The sequence below is a fragment of the Bombina bombina genome, chromosome 2, assembly GCF_027579735.1.
Source record: "Bombina bombina isolate aBomBom1 chromosome 2, aBomBom1.pri, whole genome shotgun sequence".
NCBI classification, from domain to species: Eukaryota; Metazoa; Chordata; class Amphibia; order Anura; family Bombinatoridae; genus Bombina; species Bombina bombina.
The window spans coordinates 484,710,413-484,730,720 of NC_069500.1; the positions used below are offsets into that span (position 1 = coordinate 484,710,413).

Below are 20,308 nucleotides of genomic sequence, written 5' to 3' on the forward strand. Positions count from 1 at the left end.
AATACTTTGCGGTACCGGCGAGTACTGACGTTTTTCCTATACCTAAGAGACTAACTGAAATTGTTACTAAGGAGTGGGATAGACCCGGTGTGCCGTTCTCACCCCCTCCAATATTTAGAAAGATGTTTCCAATAGACGCCACCACACGGGACTTATGGCAAACGGTCCCTAAGGTGGAGGGAGCAGTTTCTACTTTAGCTAAGCGTACCACTATCCCGGTGGAGGATAGCTGTGCTTTTTCAGATCCAATGGATAAAAAATTAGAGGGTTACCTTAAGAAAATGTTTGTTCAACAAGGTTTTATATTGCAACCCCTTGCATGCATCGCGCCGATTACGGCTGCGGCAGCATTTTGGATGGAGTCTCTGGAAGAGAACCTTAGTTCAGCTACGCTGGACGACATTACGGACAGGCTTAGAGTCCTTAAACTAGCTAATTCATTCATTTCGGAGGCCGTAGTACATTTAACCAAACTTACGGCTAAGAACTCAGGATTCGCCATTCAGGCACGTAGGGCGCTGTGGCTAAAATCCTGGTCAGCTGATGTAACTTCTAAGTCCAAATTACTTAATATACCTTTCAAAGGGCAAACTTTATTTGGGCCCGGTTTGAAAGAAATTATCGCTGACATTACAGGAGGTAAGGGCCACGCCCTGCCTCAAGACAAAGCCAAAGCTAAGGCTAGACAGTCTAATTTTCGTCCCTTTCGGAATTTCAAAGCAGGAGCAGCACCAACTTCCACTGCACCAAAACAGGAAGGAGCCGTTGCTCGTTACAGACAAGGCTGGAAACCTAACCAGTCCTGGAACAAGGGCAAGCAGGCCAGGAAACCTGCTGCTGCCCCTAAGACAGCATGAATCGAGGGCCCCCGATCCGGGACCGGATCTAGTGGGGGGCAGACTCTCTCTCTTCGCCCAGGCTTGGGCAAGAGATGTTCAGGATCCCTGGGCGCTAGAGATCATATCTCAGGGATACCTTCTAGACTTCAAATTCTCTCCCCCAAGAGGGAGATTTCATCTGTCAAGGTTGTCAACAAACCAGATAAAGAAAGAAGCGTTTCTACGCTGTGTACAAGATCTGTTATTAATGGGAGTGATCCATCCGGTTCCGCGGTCGGAACAAGGACAAGGGTTTTACTCAAACCTGTTTGTGGTTCCCAAAAAAGAGGGAACTTTCAGGCCAATCTTGGATTTAAAGATCCTAAACAAATTCCTAAGAGTTCCATCGTTCAAAATGGAAACTATTCGGACAATCTTACCCATGATCCAAAAGGGTCAGTACATGACCACAGTGGATTTAAAGGATGCTTACCTTCACATACCGATTCACAAAGATCATTTCCGGTATCTAAGGTTTGCCTTCTTAGACAGGCATTACCAGTTTGTAGCTCTTCCATTCGGATTGGCTACGGCTCCAAGAATCTTCACAAAGGTTCTGGGTGCCCTTCTGGCGGTACTAAGACCGCGAGGAATTTCGGTAGCTCCGTACCTAGACGACATTCTGATACAAGCTTCAAACTTGCAAACTGCCAAGTCTCATACAGAGTTAGTTCTGGCATTTCTAAGGTCGCATGGATGGAAAGTGAACGAAAAGAAGAGTTCTCTCTTTCCTCTCACAAGAGTTCCATTCTTGGGGACTCTTATAGATTCTGTAGAAATGAAGATTTATCTGACAGAAGACAGATTAACAAAGCTTCTAAATGCATGCCGTGTCCTTCATTCCATTCAACTCCCGTCAGTAGCTCAATGCATGGAGGTGATCGGCTTAATGGTAGCAGCAATGGACATAGTACCCTTTGCACGTCTACATCTCAGACCGCTGCAATTGTGCATGCTGAGTCAGTGGAATGGGGATTACTCAGACTTGTCCCCTACTCTGAATCTGGATCAAGAGACCAGAAACTCTCTTCTATGGTGGCTTTCTCGGCCACATCTGTCCAGGGGGATGCCATTCAGCAGGCCGGACTGGACAATTGTAACAACAGACGCCAGCCTACTAGGTTGGGGCGCTGTCTGGAATTCTCTGAAGGCTCAGGGACAATGGAATCAGGAGGAAAGTCTCCTACCAATAAACATTCTGGAATTGAGAGCAGTTCTCAATGCCCTTCTGGCTTGGCCCCAGTTAAAAACTCGGGGGTTCATCAGGTTTCAGTCGGACAACATCACGACTGTAGCTTACATCAACCATCAAGGAGGGACAAGAAGCTCCCTAGCAATGATGGAAGTATCAAAGATAATTCGCTGGGCAGAGTCTCACTCTTGCCACCTGTCAGCAATCCACATCCCGGGAGTGGAGAACTGGGAGGCGGATTTCTTGAGTCGCCAGACTTTTCATCCTGGGGAGTGGGAACTTCATCCGGAGGTCTTTGCCCAAATACTTCGACGTTGGGGCAAACCAGAGATAGATCTCATGGCGTCTCGCCAGAACGCCAAACTTCCTCGCTACGGGTCCAGATCCAGGGATCCGGGAGCGGTTCTGATAGATGCTTTGACAGCACCTTGGAACTTCGGGATGGCTTATGTGTTTCCACCCTTCCCGCTGCTTCCTCGATTGATTGCCAAAATCAAACAGGAGAGAGCATCAGTGATTCTAATAGCGCCTGCATGGCCATGCAGGACTTGGTATGCAGATCTAGTGGACATGTCATCCTGTCCGCCTTGGTCTCTACCTCTAAGACAGGACCTTCTGATACAGGGTCCATTCAAACATCAAAATCTAACTTCTCTGAAGCTGACTGCTTGGAAATTGAACGCTTGATTTTATCAAAACGTGGTTTTTCTGAGTCGGTTATTGATACCCTGATACAGGCTAGGAAGCCTGTTACCAGAAGGATTTACCATAAGATATGGCGTAAATACCTATACTGGTGCGAATCCAAAGGTTACTCCTGGAGTAAGGTTAGGATTCCTAGGATATTGTCCTTTCTACAAGAAGGTTTAGAAAAGGGTTTATCGGCTAGTTCATTAAAGGGACAGATCTCAGCTCTGTCCATCTTGTTGCACAGGCGTCTGTCAGAAAATCCAGACGTCCAGGCCTTTTGTCAGGCTTTAGCTAGAATCAAGCCTGTGTTTAAAACTGTTGCTCCGCCATGGAGTTTAAACCTTGTTCTTAACGTTCTACAAGGAGTTCCGTTTGAACCCCTTCATTCCATTGATATAAAGTTGTTATCTTGGAAAGTGTTATTTTTAATGGCTATTTCTTCGGCTCGGAGAGTCTCTGAGTTATCAGCTTTACATTGTGATTCTCCTTATTTGATTTTTCATTCAGATAAGGTAGTTCTGCGTACTAAACCTGGGTTCTTACCTAAGGTAGTCACTAACAGGAACATCAATCAAGAGATCGTGGTTCCTTCCCTGTGCCCGAATCCTTCTTCAAAGAAGGAACGTCTTCTACACAATCTGGATGTAGTTCGTGCCCTCAAGTTCTACTTGCAGGCAACTAAGGATTTTCGACAAACGTCTTCCCTGTTTGTCGTGTACTCTGGTCAGAGGAGAGGTCATAAGGCTTCGGCTACCTCTCTCTCCTTCTGGCTTCGTAGCATAATTCGTTTAGCCTATGAGACTGCTGGACAGCAGCCTCCTGAAAGAATTACAGCTCATTCTACTAGAGCTGTGGCTTCCACTTGGGCCTTTAAGAATGAGGCCTCTGTTGAACAGATTTGCAAGGCTGCAACTTGGTCTTCGCTCCATACTTTTTCCAAATTTTACAAATTTGACACTTTTGCTTCTTCGGAGGCTATTTTTGGGAGAAAGGTTCTTCAGGCAGTGGTTCCTTCTGTATAATGAGCCTGCCTATCCCTCCCGTCATCTGTGTACTTTTGCTTTGGTATTGTATCCCAGAAGTAATGATGACCCGTGGACTGATCACACATAACAGAAGAAAACATAATTTATGCTTACCTGATAAATTCCTTTCTTCTGTTGTGTGATCAGTCCACGGCCCGCCCTGTTTTTTAAGGCAGGTAAATATTTTTTAAATTATACTCCAGTCACCACTTCACCCTTGGTTTCTCCTTTCTCGTTGATTCTTGGTCGAATGACTGGGAGTGACGTAGAGGGGAGGAGCTATATGCAGCTCTGCTGGGTGAATCCTCTTGCATTTCCTGTTGGGGAGGAGTTATATCCCAGAAGTAATGATGACCCGTGGACTGATCACACAACAGAAGAAAGGAATTTATCAGGTAAGCATAAATTATGTTTTTTTCTTTCTTTCATGATTTAGATAGAACATAACATTTTAAACAACTTTCTAATTTACTTCTATTATCATATTTTCTTTGTTTTCTTGTTATCCTTATTTGAAAAGCAGAAATGTAAGCTCAGGAGAGTGCACGTGTCTACAGCACTATATAGCAGCAGTTTTGCAACAATGTTATACATTAGCAGGAGCACTAGATGGCAGCACTATTTCCTGTCCTGTAGTGCTTCAGGCATGTGCACGCTACCTACCTAGGTATCTCTTTAACAAAGAATAACATGAAAATGAAACATTTTTGATAATAGCAGTAAATTGGAAACTTTTTAAAAATTGTATTCTCTATCTGAAAAATGAAAGAATTTTTGGGGGTTTAATGTCCCTTTAACTGTACGTGTATGCTAAACTTATTTGAAATACCTGATTTATGACCTTATTTAAAACACCTAATTTTGCCACTTTCAGCATATGTTAGCTATGTGCCAGGTTCTTTTGGGGCCATTAAAGGGATATAAAACACAGATTTCCCTCCATAAGGCAGGGAGAGTCCACAACTTCATTCCTTACTGTTGGGAGATACAACTCCTGGCCACCAGGAGGAGGCAAAGACACCCCAGCCAAAGGCTTAAATATCCCTCCCATTTCCCCTATCCCTCAGTCATGCTTTGCCTTTCGTCACTATAGGAGGTGGCAGAGAAGTGTCAGAAGATTTGGATAGTCCTGTATGGGTATGTTCCCTTCAAGAAAGGACTGGAGTTTTAAGTAATCATGTCATCCTCTCAGTGAGAGTATTGATGAAAGTTAGAGTCTGGAGATGCAGGGAAAGTTTCTCTGCGAACCCATCCAGACTGTCCCTTAACAGCTCCTGAGCAATCAGTGTTGACAAGTTTCAATGCTTGCTGTTACGCACTCAAGTCCAGGTCAGAGGCGTCGCTGCAAGACTGTCCACAGCATGGATCCTGGAGGGTCAGACCGTTTTATACACTTTTTCTATACAGGGTCACAGTGTGGCTCCTTTATGCCTCAATAGGATCAAGGGTTAATATCTCCTTCAGGGAGATTATTTGAACAGCTAGGGTTTTTTTATAACTGCTTTAATGTGAGAGTTTTTTGGGCTCATAGACTGTGTCATTTTGGCTTGGAACAAACAGGTTTTACTTTCGTTTTTGAGTGTTGTGCAGCTCATAATAGCTTAGCACTTTTTTCATAGCAGGGAAAGTCCTGTCCTATGCTCCACGTCTTTTCATTTCCTACGATCCTGCTGCAGACATCACTCCGAAGGAGCGCGTTTTCACTGTTAGCTGTCTGGGTCTAGGAGGTGGTGAGTGCCCCAACCATTGGTATTATAAAGGTGCCGTTTTTTTAATAAAAGCGTTTACTTTTTGACTGTCTTTCTGTGAATATATCTTAGCTATGGAGGACTCTGATACTACATTAGAAGGTTCCGCTCCTTCTGTACTGATTAATAATTCCTGTTTATATTGTAAAGAGGCCGTAGTTTACCAGCCTGCTCAATTTTGTTCCATTTGCCTAAGCACTGTTCTAAAGTCTAAGAAGGGAGACAAGCCTGCTTATAATCATAGCGGTATTAGCCCCTCTAAGTCGTCTTCCTCTCAGGAATATGGGTCCCGAGAGATTACTACCCTTTCTACATTACCCGCTCCACATGCAGTTCCCCGCGGCTCAACTAATCCTCCATCTGGAGGGGGCCTTTTTCCAGCTGACTTCACCGCGCAGTTACAATTGGCGGTGTCTGCGGTGTCTGAGTACCTTACCTCGCTCTAGCAAACGTAAGAGAAAGGTTAAACATAGTTCTCCTGACCTAGAGTCATCTAAATATTTGTCGGATTTAGCTACTATGTCCCAGCTATCCGAGCATGAGTTAACCTGTGTAGCTTCAGAGGGTGAACTTTCTGAGTTGGAGACTTCAGTCCTTTAGATTTAAAATTGAGCAACTGCATTTTTTATTAAAGGAGGTTCTGTCTACACTAGAGGTTCTAGAGGCTACACTCCCTGAGGAACCTAAGATCCCTAAATTAGACAGGGTTTATGAAGACAGGAAGGTCCCTCTGACTTTTCCTGTGCTAGTTAAGATGGTGAACATTATTAGTAATGAATGGGAAAGAATAGGAACTTCTTTTTCCCCCTTGTCTACTTTAAAAAAAAAATATTCTCGGTCCCTGACTTGCAATAAAATTTGTGGGGCTCCATCCCTAATGTGGATGGCGATATTTCTACACTGGCTAAGCTTACTACTATCCCTCTGGAGGATAGATCTTCTTTTAGAGAGCCTATGGATAAGAAAATGGAAACCTTTCTGAGGAAGATGTTTCAACATACAGGGTTTTTATTTCAACCAGCGGCAGCTGTAGCCATGGTTGCTGGAGCAGCTACCTACTGGTGCAACACTCTGTTGGAGCTCATTGAGGTGGAGACTCCCCTCGAGGATATTCAGGAGAGAATTAAGGCTCTGAGAATAGCTAACTACTTCATCTGTAACGCGAATATGCAGATTATTCGCATAAATGCAAAGGCTTCTGGCTTTGCGGTCCTAGCCCGGAGGGCTCTCTGGTTGAAGTCTTGGTCTGCGGATATGACTTCTAAATCCAGACTCCTTTTTCTTCCTTTCAAGGGGAAGATTTTATTTGGTCCGGGGCTAGACTCCATTATTTCTATGGTTACCAGAAGGAAAGGTGCCTTCCTACTGCAGGATAAGAAAAATAGGCCTAAGGGACGGCAATTGTCTAATTTGCGTTCCTTTCATTCTGACAAATCACAATGACAGTGATCCTCATCCAAGTCCGAGCAACCCAAGAGTACTTGCAAGCCGGCTCAGTCCTGGAATAAGTCCAAAAAGACTAAGAAGCCCGCCGAGAACAAATCGGCATGAAGGGGCGGCCCCATCCAGGATAGTAGGGGGCAGACTGTCTCTTTTTTCAGCAGCTTGGTTCCAGGATGTACAGGATCCTTGGGTCCTGGAGGTTGTATCTCAAGGATACAGGATAGGATTAAAGTCTCATCTGCCCAGGGGCAGATTCCTACTCTCCAGTCTGTCTACAAGACCAGAAAAGAGGACTGCCTTCTTAGGTTGCGAACGGGATCTCTTCTCTCTAGGAGTAATTGTCCCGGTACCTACAGCTTAAAGAGGTTTGGGGTTTTATTCAAACCTTTTCGTGGTTCCAAAGAAGGAGGGAACTTTTCGTCCAATTCTGGACTTAAAGTGCCTAAACAAGTTTCTGAGTGTTCCCTCTTTCAAGATGGAGACAATATATGGTCAATGCTTCCTTTGGTTCAGGAAGGACAGTTTATGGCCACCATAGACCTAAAGTATGCATACCTTCCCGTTCCGATACACAGAGAACATTTTCAGTTCCTGAGGTTTGCCTTTCTGAACCAGCACTTTCAGTTCATAGCTCTTCTGTTTGGCCTAACTACTGCTCCAATGATATTTTTAAAGGTTCTTGGGGGTTTTCTAGCCATTACCAGAACACAAGGTATTAGAGTAGCGCCTTACCTGGACGATATCTTGGTGCAGGCACCATCTTTTTGTCTAGCGGAAGAACATTCGGAGGCCCTTCTCAATCTTCTTAAATCACATGGATGGAAGATAAACTTGAAAAAGGGAATATTTCTTACAGATCAGAGACGTTGCATGCTAACTACTGCATGTCTTGCCCTCCAGGCCTCCTTGAGACCCTCAGTGGCTCAGTGTATGGAGGTGATCAGACTCATGGTGTCCTGTATGGACATCATTCCTTTTGACAGATTCCATCTCAGACCCTTACAACTATGCATGCTAAGACAATGGAACGGCGACCATTCAGATCTGTCTCAACAGATTATGCTGGACAACCTGTCAAGAGACTCGCTCTCTTGGTGGCTCTGTCCAGATCATCTGTCCCAAGGCACATGCTTCTTGAGACCGTCCTGGAAAATTGTAAATACGGACGCAAGCCTTTCCGGCTGGGGAGCCGTTTGGGGTGCCAAGAAAGCACAACGACTGTGGACTCAGGATGAGTCCTCCGATCAATATATTGGAACTTTGGGCAATCTTCAATGCCTTGAAGGCTTGGCCCCTTCTGGGTTCGTCCCAGTTTATCAGATTCTACTCAGACAATATAACCTTGGTTGCCTACATCAACCATCAGGGGGGAACGAGAAGTTCCTTGGCGATGAGAGAAGTATCTCAGATACTAGAGTGGGCGGAGACTCACACATGTAGACTGTCAACGATCCACATTCCAGGTGTGGACATCTGGGAAGCGAACTTCCTCAACAGGCAATCCTTTCACCTGGTAGAATGGTCTCTCCACCCGAGGTGTTTGTAGAGATATGCAGCGAGTGGGGGACGTCAGAGATAGATCTCATGGCATCCCGCCTCAATACCAAGCTACCCAGGCATGGGTCGAGGTCGAGAGATCCTCAGGCGGAATTGATAGATGCTCTATCAGTACCATGGAGGTTCAGACTATATCTTTTTCCTCCATTACTGCTTCTCCCTCGTGTGGTGACTCACATCATGCAGGAGTGAGCATCAGCGATTCTGATTGTTCCATCGTGGCCACGAAGGACGTGGTTTGCGGATCTGGTGGGGATTTCCTCATCTCCTCAGTGGAGGTTACCTTGTTGAAGAGATCTGCTGATACAGGGTCCCTTCATTTATCAAAATCTAGATTCTCTGAGGCTGACTGCGTGGAGATTAAACACTTAGTCTTAGCCAAGAGAGCATTCTCTGAGAGAGTAATCGACACTATGGTTCAAGCTCGTAAGCCAGTTACTCGTAGTATCTACCATAACGTGTGGAGGACTTACTTGTTCTGGTGTGAAGAGCGTGGCTTTTCCTGGCATAAGGTTAAGATTGCCAGAATTGTATCTTTTCTCCAGGATGAACTGGAGAAGGGTCTATCTGCTAGTTCCCTGAAGGGACAGATATCGGCCCTGTCAGTGTTACTGCACAAGAGATTGGCTGAGCTTCTGGATGTGCAGTCCTTTGTTAAAGCTCTGACTAGGATCAGACCTGTGTTTAGATCTGGGACTCCGCATTTGAGCCTAAATCTTGTTCTTAGTGTTTTGCAACAGGCTCAGTTTGAGCCTATACATACTGTTGATATTACATTGTTATCTTGGAAGGTTCTTTTTTTGCTGGCTATTGCCACTGCGCGCAGAGTTTTCCATGCTGATAAGGCGGTTTTACGTACTAAATTAGGGTTCCTCCCTAAGGTGGTGTTGGACCGTAACATTAATCAAGAAATTGTTGTTTCTTCCTTGTGTCCTAATCCTTCTTCAGCAAAGGAACATTTGCTTCACAATATGGATGTGGTTTGTGCCTTGAAGTTCTATCTTCAGGCTACTTAGGATTTCAGACAATCTTCCTCTTTGTTTGTCATCTATACGGGGAATCGCAAGGGGCAGAAGGCTACCACGACTTCCCTATCTTTCTGGTTGAGGAGTGTCATCCGCTTAGCTTATGAGACAGTGGGGTGACAGCCTCCTTTTTCTAAATTTTACAAGTTTGATACAGCTTTCGAGAGAAAAGTTTTGCAGGCTGTGGTTCCCTCCGAATAGGGTCAGCCTCTTTTTTTTTTTTTTGTTCCCTCCCGTTATTCATTCAGTGTCCTCTGGAGCTTGGGTATAGTTTTCCCAACAGTAAGGAATTAAGTTGTGGATTCTCCCTGCCTTATGCTTACCAGATAAATTCCTTTCTTTCCTGGCAGGGAGAGTCCACGACCCCACCCGTAATTTATTTTTGGTTGGGTGGCTCCCTTTTTATATTATTTCTTCTGGTGTTTCTCCTACTTTTCCTTGTTCCCTCAGCAAAATGAGTAGGGGATAGGGGAAGTGGGAGAGATATTTAAGCCCTGCTGGGGTGTCTTTGCCTCCTCCTGGTGGCCAGGTGTTTTATTTCCCAACAGTAAGGAATGAAGTCGTGGACTCTCCCTGCCAGGAAGGAAAGGAATTTATCTGGTAAGCATAAATTATGATTTTTCTTATGCGATTTAGACAAAGTATACGATTTAAAAAAAAAGTTTACAAATTATTTCTATTATCGCCCTTCCTTTTCAACAAACAATACCAAGAGAATGAAAAATATGATACATTAGAAAGTTGTTTAAAATTGCATGCTCTATCTAAATTATGAAATAAAAACATTGGGGTTCATGTCCCTTTAATTAATCTCACAAATGTCACATTTCAACAAATTCATTTATTTCCAGGTTTCATTAAAATGTTAAAGTAGTAAATAGATCACACGTTTAAACCCTTAAACAGGCTCAGAAATAAAATATGATCATCAGGATGTGTGTTTGTGCAATTAAAGGGATATAAAAGTCAACATTATACTTTCATGGTCCAGAAAAGACATGTGATGTTAAGAACCGTTTCAAAATTTTTGTTATTGAATTTACTGTGTTCTCTTGCTATCCTTCTGGGATCTCACTGGTAATTGGTTTGTCTCTTGCCAGTGGCTCACTAGGGGCGAGATTACATATGCGGCACAAGCTTCAGCTGCTGAAACCTGCGTCGCCCGTAAATTCACCTCACACATCGGAGAATCACATAAACCACGCCGGCAGTTCATAAACTGCCGTAAGTCGGATAAACTGGCGATGTCCAGAAATGTGCGGAAATTTCTGGAGTCGCCAGTGACTTACGGCAGTTTAGAAACTGCCGGCTGGAAATAAAAAATCCTAAATCGTCTGTCAAAGTCTAACCCGCCTCCCAAAATAAAACCCCTATACCCGACATCACCCCACATCGCAAATACTAAACTATTAACCACTAATCTACCATTCACCCACATTGCAATCTACCCAATAAATTAATTAAAAAAACAACATTACTTTAAAAAAAACTAAGATTAAATTAAAATAAATAAATCTAAAATTAAAAAAATTAAAAAACTCTAAAGTTACACAAAAAATTAACTAAATTATCAAAAATAAAAAAATTAAACCTAATCTAATACCCCTATGAAAATAAAAAAGCCCCCCAAAATATAAACACCCCCTTAACTAAACTACCAATAGCCCTTAAAAGGGCCTTTTGTAGGGCATTGCCCTAAGTTAAACAGCTCTTTTACAGAAAAAAAATACTAAGTCCCCCCTAACAGTAACCCTCCACCCACCAAAGCCCCCAAAATAAAAACCTAACACTAAATAAACCTGTTATCCATTTGTATGGGCATTGCCCTTAAAAGAGCAATCAGCTCTTTTGCAGCCCATGAAAATAAAAAAAATCCCTATTCTAAAAAAAAAAAAGCCTAAGTCTAACCCCAAATAGGTACTCACCGTTCCTGAAGTCCAGCGGAGAAGGTCTTCTTCCAGGCGGCGACATCTTCTCCCAGCACGGGGACCTCTTCTATCTTTATCCAGGGTGAAGGCGGTGCGGAGCGCAAGTGACCACTGAGCAAGAATGCCGGCCGTGGTGCCTTCCAGCGTGGAGGATCCTCTTCATGCGGTCAACGCCACACACTAAAGATTGAATGCAAGGTACCTGTTTTATATTTGGGGTACTTTGCATTCCTATTGGATGAAATTTTCAAATCAGCCTATAGGATGAGAGCTACTGAAATCCTATTGGCTGATTTGAACTGTTAGGGGGGACTTAGTATTTTTTTATGTAAAAGAACTGTTTAACTTATGGTAATGGCTTATAAAAGGCCCTTTTAAGGGCTATTGTTCGTTTAGTTTAGATTAGGGGGGTTTATCTGGGGGGGCTTTTTTATTTTTCATAGGGGTTTAGATTAGGTTTAATTTTATTATTTTTGATAATTTGGTTTATATTTTTCTGTAATTTTAGACTTTTTTTTTTGTAATTTTAGATTTATTTATTTTAATTTAATCTTAATTTTTTTTTAAGTAATGTTAGTTTTTTTAAATTTAATTTTAACTTTATTATTTATTTTCATTTTATTAGGTATATTGTGTTGTGGGGAGTTGGCGGCTTAGGGGTTAATGGGTTAATTAGATATTTTGCGATGTGGGGGTTGGCGGATTAGGGGTAAATAGATTTTATTTAGTTATTGTGGTGGGGGGATGACGGTTGACAGGTAGATATTGCGCATGCGTTAGGTGTTAGTTAGAACTTCCAGGGAGTTACCGTACTTATATATTCAGCGCAAGGCTTGTTGCACCTGCCTATCTCCTAGATTACAAGTTTTGCGCTATAGAGGGTGCGAAATGAATGCAACAAAATCGCTGCCATTACAAGTTTCTAAAAAGCTGCCTTGTGTGTGCGATATGGTGGCGATGAGCTCCATACCACACAAAATTGAAGGACTGCTTTGACGTGCTCGTGCACGCTTTCCCCATAGACATCAATCGGGAGAGATTGTTAGAAAAAAAAACTAACACCTGAAGCAAGGAATGAAAAGCTCTGTAACGCAACCCTATTGATGTCTATGGGGAAAAAAAGTTACGTTTAACACCCTAACATAAACCCCAAGTCTAAACACCCCTAATCTGCTGCCCCCGACATCGCCGACACCTAAATAAAGTTATTAACCCTAATCTGCCGCTCCTGACATCACTGCCACTAATAAAAGTTATTAACCCCTATTTTGCCGCTCCCCGACATCGCCGCCACAATAATAAAGTTATTAACCCCTATTCCCCGCACCCCAACATCGCTGACACTATAATAAAGCTAAACAACTAGAAATACTAATTGTACAAAGAAATACACTTAGGATTATTAGAAAAGAATACCACAAAGAAAATTATTTCTTTAACTCCAAATGATCATATGAATATGAAAATTACTCTATTTGTTTAAAATGTTCCATTACATTCATACTTTAATACTTTATTGTTACAACTAGGAACAAACATTCACACAGAAGTAGCCTGAAAGGGTTAAAAACACTTAAACCCAGTTAAATTAAATTGATATAGTCAGCAATGCTCTATGTATTCAGCCTGATGCCCACAAAATTATAGTGCAGGATAAACTAAGCCCTTACAATCCGAGGGCTATTTTACGTTTAAATAGTTATATTTTTAAAGGTAAATAGTAGGCACCAGGATTCAACAAATATATAGGTATATACAGATTCTATTATTCACTAGGCAAGCAGTTAAAAAAGCGACAGACAGGAGAGAACTAGCTTCTCCTGCTGGACCCCTGACGCGCGTTTCACAGAACGCTTCCTCTGAGGAAGCGTTCTGTGAAACGCGCGTCAGGGGTCCAGCAGGAGAAGCTAGTTCTCTCCTGTCTGTCGCTTTTTTAACTGCTTGCCTAGTGAATAATAGAATCTGTATATACCTATATATTTGTTGAATCCTGGTGCCTACTATTTACCTTTAAAAATATAACTATTTAAAAGTAAAATAGCCCTCGGATTGTAAGGGCTTAGTTTATCCTGCACTATAATTTTGTGGGCATCAGGCTGAATACATAGAGCATTGCTGACTATATCAATTTAATTTAACTGGGTTTAAGTGTTTTTAACCCTTTCAGGCTACTTCTGTGTGAATGTTTGTTCCTAGTTGTAACAATAAAGTATTAAAGTATGAATGTAATGGAACATTTTAAACAAATAGAGTAATTTTCATATTCATATGATCATTTGGAGTTAAAGAAATAATTTTCTTTGTGGTATTCTTTTCTAATAATCCTAAGTGTATTTCTTTGTACAATTAGTATTTCTAGTTGTTTAGTTCTACCCTCTAAGAATCCACATTAGATGTGCACCATAATTATTATAAGTGACTACTAAGTATTGGTATATTATATACCTTTTCTGATTTACATAATAGGTACAACATCTAATTACTGACTAACTCCTACCATCCCCCACCACACTTTTCAAAACTATAATAAAGCTATTAAGAAGCCCTATTCCGCCGCTCCACCACACTGCCGCCACTAAATAAAGTTATTAACCCCTAAACCTCTGGCCTCCCACATCACTGCTACTAAATAAACCTATTAACCCCTAAACCGCCAGCCCCCCACATCGCAAAAATAAGATATCGCTATCTTAACATAAGTAAAAACTTACCTGTGAAATAAAAAAAAACTAAATTTAAACTAACAATTAACCTAACATAACTATTAAACTGAAATTAAAATAACTACCAATTAAAAAAACTAAGTTACACATTAAAAAAAAACTAATACTACTAAAAAAAAATTAAAACACTAAATTACAAAAAATAACAAACACTAAATGACAAACATAATTATCCAAAATAAAAACAATTTTACCTAATCTAATAGACCTACAAAAATAAAAAATAAACCCACAAAAAAACAAAACAAAAACTAGCCTACAATAAACTAGCAATAGCCCTTAAAAGGGCCTTTTGTACGACATTGCCCTAAAGAAATCAGCTTTTTTACATGAAAAAAAATACAAAGACCCCCAACAGTAAAACCCACCACCCAACCAACCCCCCAAAATAAAAAACCTAACTCTAACAAAAACCTAAGCTACCCATTGTCCAGAAAAGGGCATTTGTATGGGCATTGCCCTTAAAAGGGCATTTAGCTCTTTTGCATTGCCCTTTAAAGGGCATTTAGCTCTTTTAAAAAAGCCCAAACCAAAATCTAAATAAAAAAAATACACTCCAAAAAAGTTAAAAAAAACCCTAACACTAACCCCCGACGATCAACTTACAGTTTCTGAAGTCCGGACATCCAGGCGGCGAGAAGTCTTCATCCAGGTGGATGATTTGATTTTTGAAATTCAAATAAGCCTATAGGATGAGAGCTACTGAAATCCTATTGGCTTTTCAAATCAGCCAATAGGATGAGAGCTACTGAAATTCTATTGGCTATTCAAATCAGCCAATAGAATTTCAGTAGCTCTCATCCTATTGGCTGATTTTTTTATTTTGGGGGGGCTTCTTTTTTTTTATAGGGCTTTTACGGGCAACGCCGCATATGTAATCTTGCCCTAAATGTGTTCAGCGAGGTTATAGTAATGCACTGCTTCTCTGAAGCTGATTTTATGTATTTAAGCTCTTTGATTGTTCTGAACACATTGTTATTTTTGCAAGGTTGCTTCCATATAACATGCACGAACATATGAGAGCATTTTAATTTTTGCACTTTATTAAAAATCAGCACAAAATAATAAGAACATACTCTGAATTGCACTTTAGGAACACAGACGGACTGGAATTAAACACACAATCTGTAATTAAAACACACAAGGGCGCCACATGGCATAGTATAAACAATGCACGGATAGCGGAGCACGGGAAAAAGTGAAATAATTTACACTTTTATTCATAAACACATGGAAATATTTTTTTATTTTTTTTTAAAACTGCTTGCAAGTAGAAACAATACCCTCAAGATAACTCTGATTGGCTCATAGCAATTGCCTTGATGCTGACCCTTATCCTCCCCTTTAACTCCTTCATCAACCTGCAGGTTAATGTGCAATCTTATATGTTCATATATATTATCTTTATGTCACACTTCCATATGATAATTACACCACACAGCCTATTCTTAAAGATTAAAGGGAGAAAGAACAATTATAAATAATCTTACTCACTACAATAGGATACAATATATAGAAGAAAAAAAACATATTTTGACACATTGTGTTTCATTAAATAAACATACAGTAAGACATAGTAATGTCATTTGTCACTGATTATACACTAAATGCATCCATTATCCCTGTTCAATCTTATTACCTAACTTATAGGGAGAGAATAACTATTGTTGGGTATGACCACAATGGAGATTGCGAGATATCATTCAGATGTTCCCTGATCCGCACCCTCCCCTCCCTTGTGGTCATACCCACATACTGTAGATTACATCCCTGACAATTTACTAAATAGATGACAAAGCTAGATCTGCAAATAGTAAACCATCCAAGTCATACACTTTTTGAGTCACTTTAGATTGAAATTGCTTAGTAACCTGTGCTTGTTCACATGCCATGCAGTTGGACTTACCACATGTGTAATGTCCTTTACTACCAAAAACCAGAGTAGTTGGTTGTCCTGTAAAGTTTACAGGACAACCAACTACTCTGTTTTTTGGTTGAGTGGTGGACTATGCTTAGGGACAAGAAATTTCTTATTGTCCTATTTCAACCCAGTGAATATGGAAAAGTGCTATGTTAGTGAGCTGGAACTTCACAGCCGTCCAGCTGACTGTTAGCCACGTTTTAGTAGGAACCAGGCGGCGTTTGTGAACTTTTTCCAGGTTAGAGTAACCCAGACCCAAACAATCACAAACTTCACCATATCAACATAATCAGATATAAATCAACATCCATGGGCAAGTGAGTTCAAATTAAAACCACAGTTTATTAAAAGGGACGTGTTTCTCAGCCACTACAGGCCGGTTCTTCAGGCTTATAAAGTAAAATAAAGTCACATTGCATTTATCATGATGTAACATTGTTAAATATCAGTTACACAGATCTATTCCAGGCCTCCGTAGGTATGAATGCACACTGCTCTACATGTACTGCTGTCTGTAGTCATTTACTGAAATATGTGTTGGTTTCTATAATCCTGACCATGCTAACTAGTTGCACTGTATATTTAAAGTGCCCATTTGCCCTGATGTTTTTTCCACAGTCCGTACAAAGTATTGGAAACCTGGGTCAGCAGTTGGGTTATGGTAAAGAACAGTGGATGTCGCCTCTGCATCCCCTAATCCAGCAAAGTGTTGGCAAATTGCGTGATTTCCTGGACCGACTCATTGACATGGAAAGTGAGGCAGGTGAGTGAGAGTGGACAGGTGAGTGAGAGTGGACAGGTGAGTGAGAGTGGACAGGTGAGTGAGAGCGGAAGGAAGAGAATGGGCTAGATTCATGGACACATTTGTTGGCTACTGAGGAGTATTGATTTAAAGGCGAGATCATGCTCGGAATTCATTGAGGCTCCTTTCACCTATTTTTTTTAGCATTTAATTCATAAGCTTTGCTGCCCTATCTCACACAGCAAACTAGAACCACTAGCAATACAGAAAATAAATCATTACAACTGTAACACTTAGGAAACAAGCTTGCAACACAGGTTATTTAAGTGTTCATAGCTGTGAAATATTCACCTGCCTGTTTTATTAGTAGTCTTGCTGAATAGAATGTTATGTCTTTTTTTGTTTGTTTGTTTTTGCTGATAATCTTTTACGTTTTGAAAATGTAAAAGCACAAAGCTACAGAATGCTGTATTCCTTGGGGTGACATTTAATAGTTTTTGAACAATGTCAGACTAGTACTCTAACACCCTAACTTGTGAATACATAGGTGAGTATGGGAGACCATAACAAAGTTCAAACATTTGGCCTCTTGACGCAAACAGAAATAAAGATTTTGTAAAACAACTGATTTTGCATGAACTGCTATTTTATTGTGAACACAATTTCTGTGAATGAATTATAAAAGTCTCTAAACCAGATGCATGTCCCTTCCCTCTTTTGTAGTTGGCTCCCAGCAACCAATAAATTTAGCCTCCTTATCTGCTCTTTACTATACCCAAGACTATCTAGGCACTGGGCACACTTTCAAGGGACAGGGCTCCCACTCTGCTCACACTTAACTGCTTAATTACTGCTAGATCTTGATCATCTTCTGCCTGCCCCAGGTCACAACCACTAGCGCAACTGTCCCATACTAACATTTTCCTGCCTGCTGCTTTCCGCTCCCTAACAGTCACAACCGCTAGAGTAGCTCAACTGTCCTTGCTGCGCTAGCTCATTTAACAAACTGTGACAGTGAGCATATGCAAAATACTAGGAGCCCCACCTTGAGGCCCCCTTGAAGGGACATGAAACCCAACATTTTTCTTTCATGATTCAGATAGTGAATACAATTTGAAACAATTTTCCAATGTACTTCTATTATTTAATTTGCTCCCTTCTCTTGTTATCATTTGCTGAAAGGTTTATCTAGGCAAGTTCATGAGCAGCAGAGAAACTAGGTTCTAGCTATTGATTGGTGGCTGCATATATATATTAAATGTGATTGGCTCACACATGTGTTCAGTTAGAAACTAGTAATACATTGCTGCTCCTTCAACAAATGATACCAAGAGAATGAAACATATTAGATAATAGAAGTAAATTATAAAGTTGTTTAAAATTATATTCTCTATCTAAATAATGAAAGAAAAATTTTGGGTTTCATGTACCTTTAAATGCTGGGCCCTCTGTCCAGGTCCTATTGCCCGACTGCTCATTCCACCCACTGTGATCTAGCTATGTAGAGTTCTGGATGTGAAGGAGAGACACCTAACAATAACGAAAAGCCCCTAAAGAATTTTGCAAGGGTTCCCTCCAGGCCCCGGGGTTTTTTTGCTCATCAGGCCCTCTTTATGAATAACAGACTCTCGGCTAGATTACGAGTTTTGCGTTAGAGGCTATGTGGTACTAACGAGCAGTTTTCTCTCATCGCTCACTTACCTGCAGCGCTGGTATTACAGGTTTTCTGAAACCCGGCGTTAAAAGGCAAGAAGTGAGCTTAGAGCTAAATTTTCCTCCACACTTCACTTCAATACCAGCGGTGCTTAAGTTAGCGGTGAGCTGGTCATACGTGCTTGTGCACGATTTCCCCATAGGAATCAACGGAGAGTCTAACACCTGCAAAAAAGCAGCGAAAAACTCAGTAACGCAGCCCCATTGATTCCTATGGGGAAATAAAATGTATGTTTACACCTAACACCCTAACATGAACCCGAGTCTAAACACCCCTAATCTTACACTTATTAACCCCTAATCTGCCGCCCCGACACCTACATTATACTTATTAACCCCTAATCTGCTGTTCCGGACACCGCCGCCACCTACATTATAATTATTATCCCCTAATCTGCTGCCCCTAACATCACTGACACCTACATTATATTTATTAACCCCTAATCTCCCGTCCCCAATGTCGCCGCAACCTACCTACACTTATTAACCCCTAATCTGCCGCCCCCAACGTCGCCGCCACTATAATAAACATATTAACCCCTAAACCGCCGCACTCCCGCCTCGCAAACATTAGTTAAATATTATTAACCCCTAATCTGCCGTCCCTAACATCGCCGCCACTGTACTAAATGTATTAACCCCTAAACCTAAGTCTAACCCTAACCCTAACTCCCCCTAACTTAAATATAATTACAATAAATCTAAATAAAAATTACTATCATTACCTAAATAATTCCTATTTAAAACTAAATACTTACCTATAAAATAAAGCCTAAGCTAGCTACAATATAACTAATAGTTACATTGTATCTAGCTTAGGGTTTATTTTTATTTTACATGCAAGTTTGTATTTATTTTAACTAGGTAGACTAGTTATTAAATAATTATTAACTAGTTAATAACTACCTAGCTAAAATAAATACAAAAGTACCTGTAAAATAAAACCTAACCTAAATTACAATAACACCTAACACTACACTGTAATTAAATAAATTAACTAAATTAACAACAATTAAATAAATTAAATTAGCTAAAGTACAACCCCCCCCCCCACTAAATTACAGAAAATAATAAACAAATTACAAGATATTTAAACTAATTACACCTAATCTAATAGCCCTATCAAAATAAAAAAAAGCCTTTTGTGGGGCATTGCCCCAAAGTAATCAGCTCTTTTACCTGTAAAAAAAATACAAACAACCCCCCTAACAGTAAAACCCACCACCCACACAACCAACCCCCCAAATAAAATGCTAACTAAAAAAACCTAAGCTCCCCATTGCCCTGAAAAGGGCATTTGGATGGGCATTGCCCTTAAAAGGGCATTTAGCTCTTTTGCAGGCCCAGCATCTTCTTCAAACGACGGCTTCTTCGTAATGAATATCTCTTTAAGTGACGTCATCCAAGATGGTGTCCCTTAGATTCCGATTGGCTGATAGAATTCTATCAGCCAATCGGAATTAAGGTAGAAAAAATCCTATTGGCTGATGCAATAGGATTGAGCTGGCATTCTATTGGCTGCTCCAATCAGCCAATAGAATGCAAGTTCAATTCTATTGGCTGATCCAATCAGCCAATAGGATTTTGTCTACCTTAATTCCGATTGGCTGATAGGATTCTATCAGCCAATCGGAATCTAAAGGACGCCCTCTTGGATGACGTCACTTAAAGGAACCGTCATTCAGTAAGAAGCCGTCGTTTAAAGAGGATGCTCCGCGTAGGA

The 20,308-nt window shown here is 41.0% G+C and overlaps 1 protein-coding gene across 3 annotated transcripts in view; it reads left to right on the forward strand.

Annotated features, from left to right (window-relative positions):
• RASAL1 (RAS protein activator like 1) overlaps window positions 1–20,308 on the forward strand; it is a 310,566-nt gene that overhangs the window by 254,904 nt on the left and 35,354 nt on the right. For all 3 annotated transcript variants that reach the window (XM_053702172.1, XM_053702170.1, XM_053702169.1), the window contains exon 15: window positions 16,749–16,893. In XM_053702172.1, the coding sequence (XP_053558147.1) occupies window positions 16,749–16,893 (145 nt within the window). The remainder of the gene's footprint in view (window positions 1–16,748; window positions 16,894–20,308) is intronic.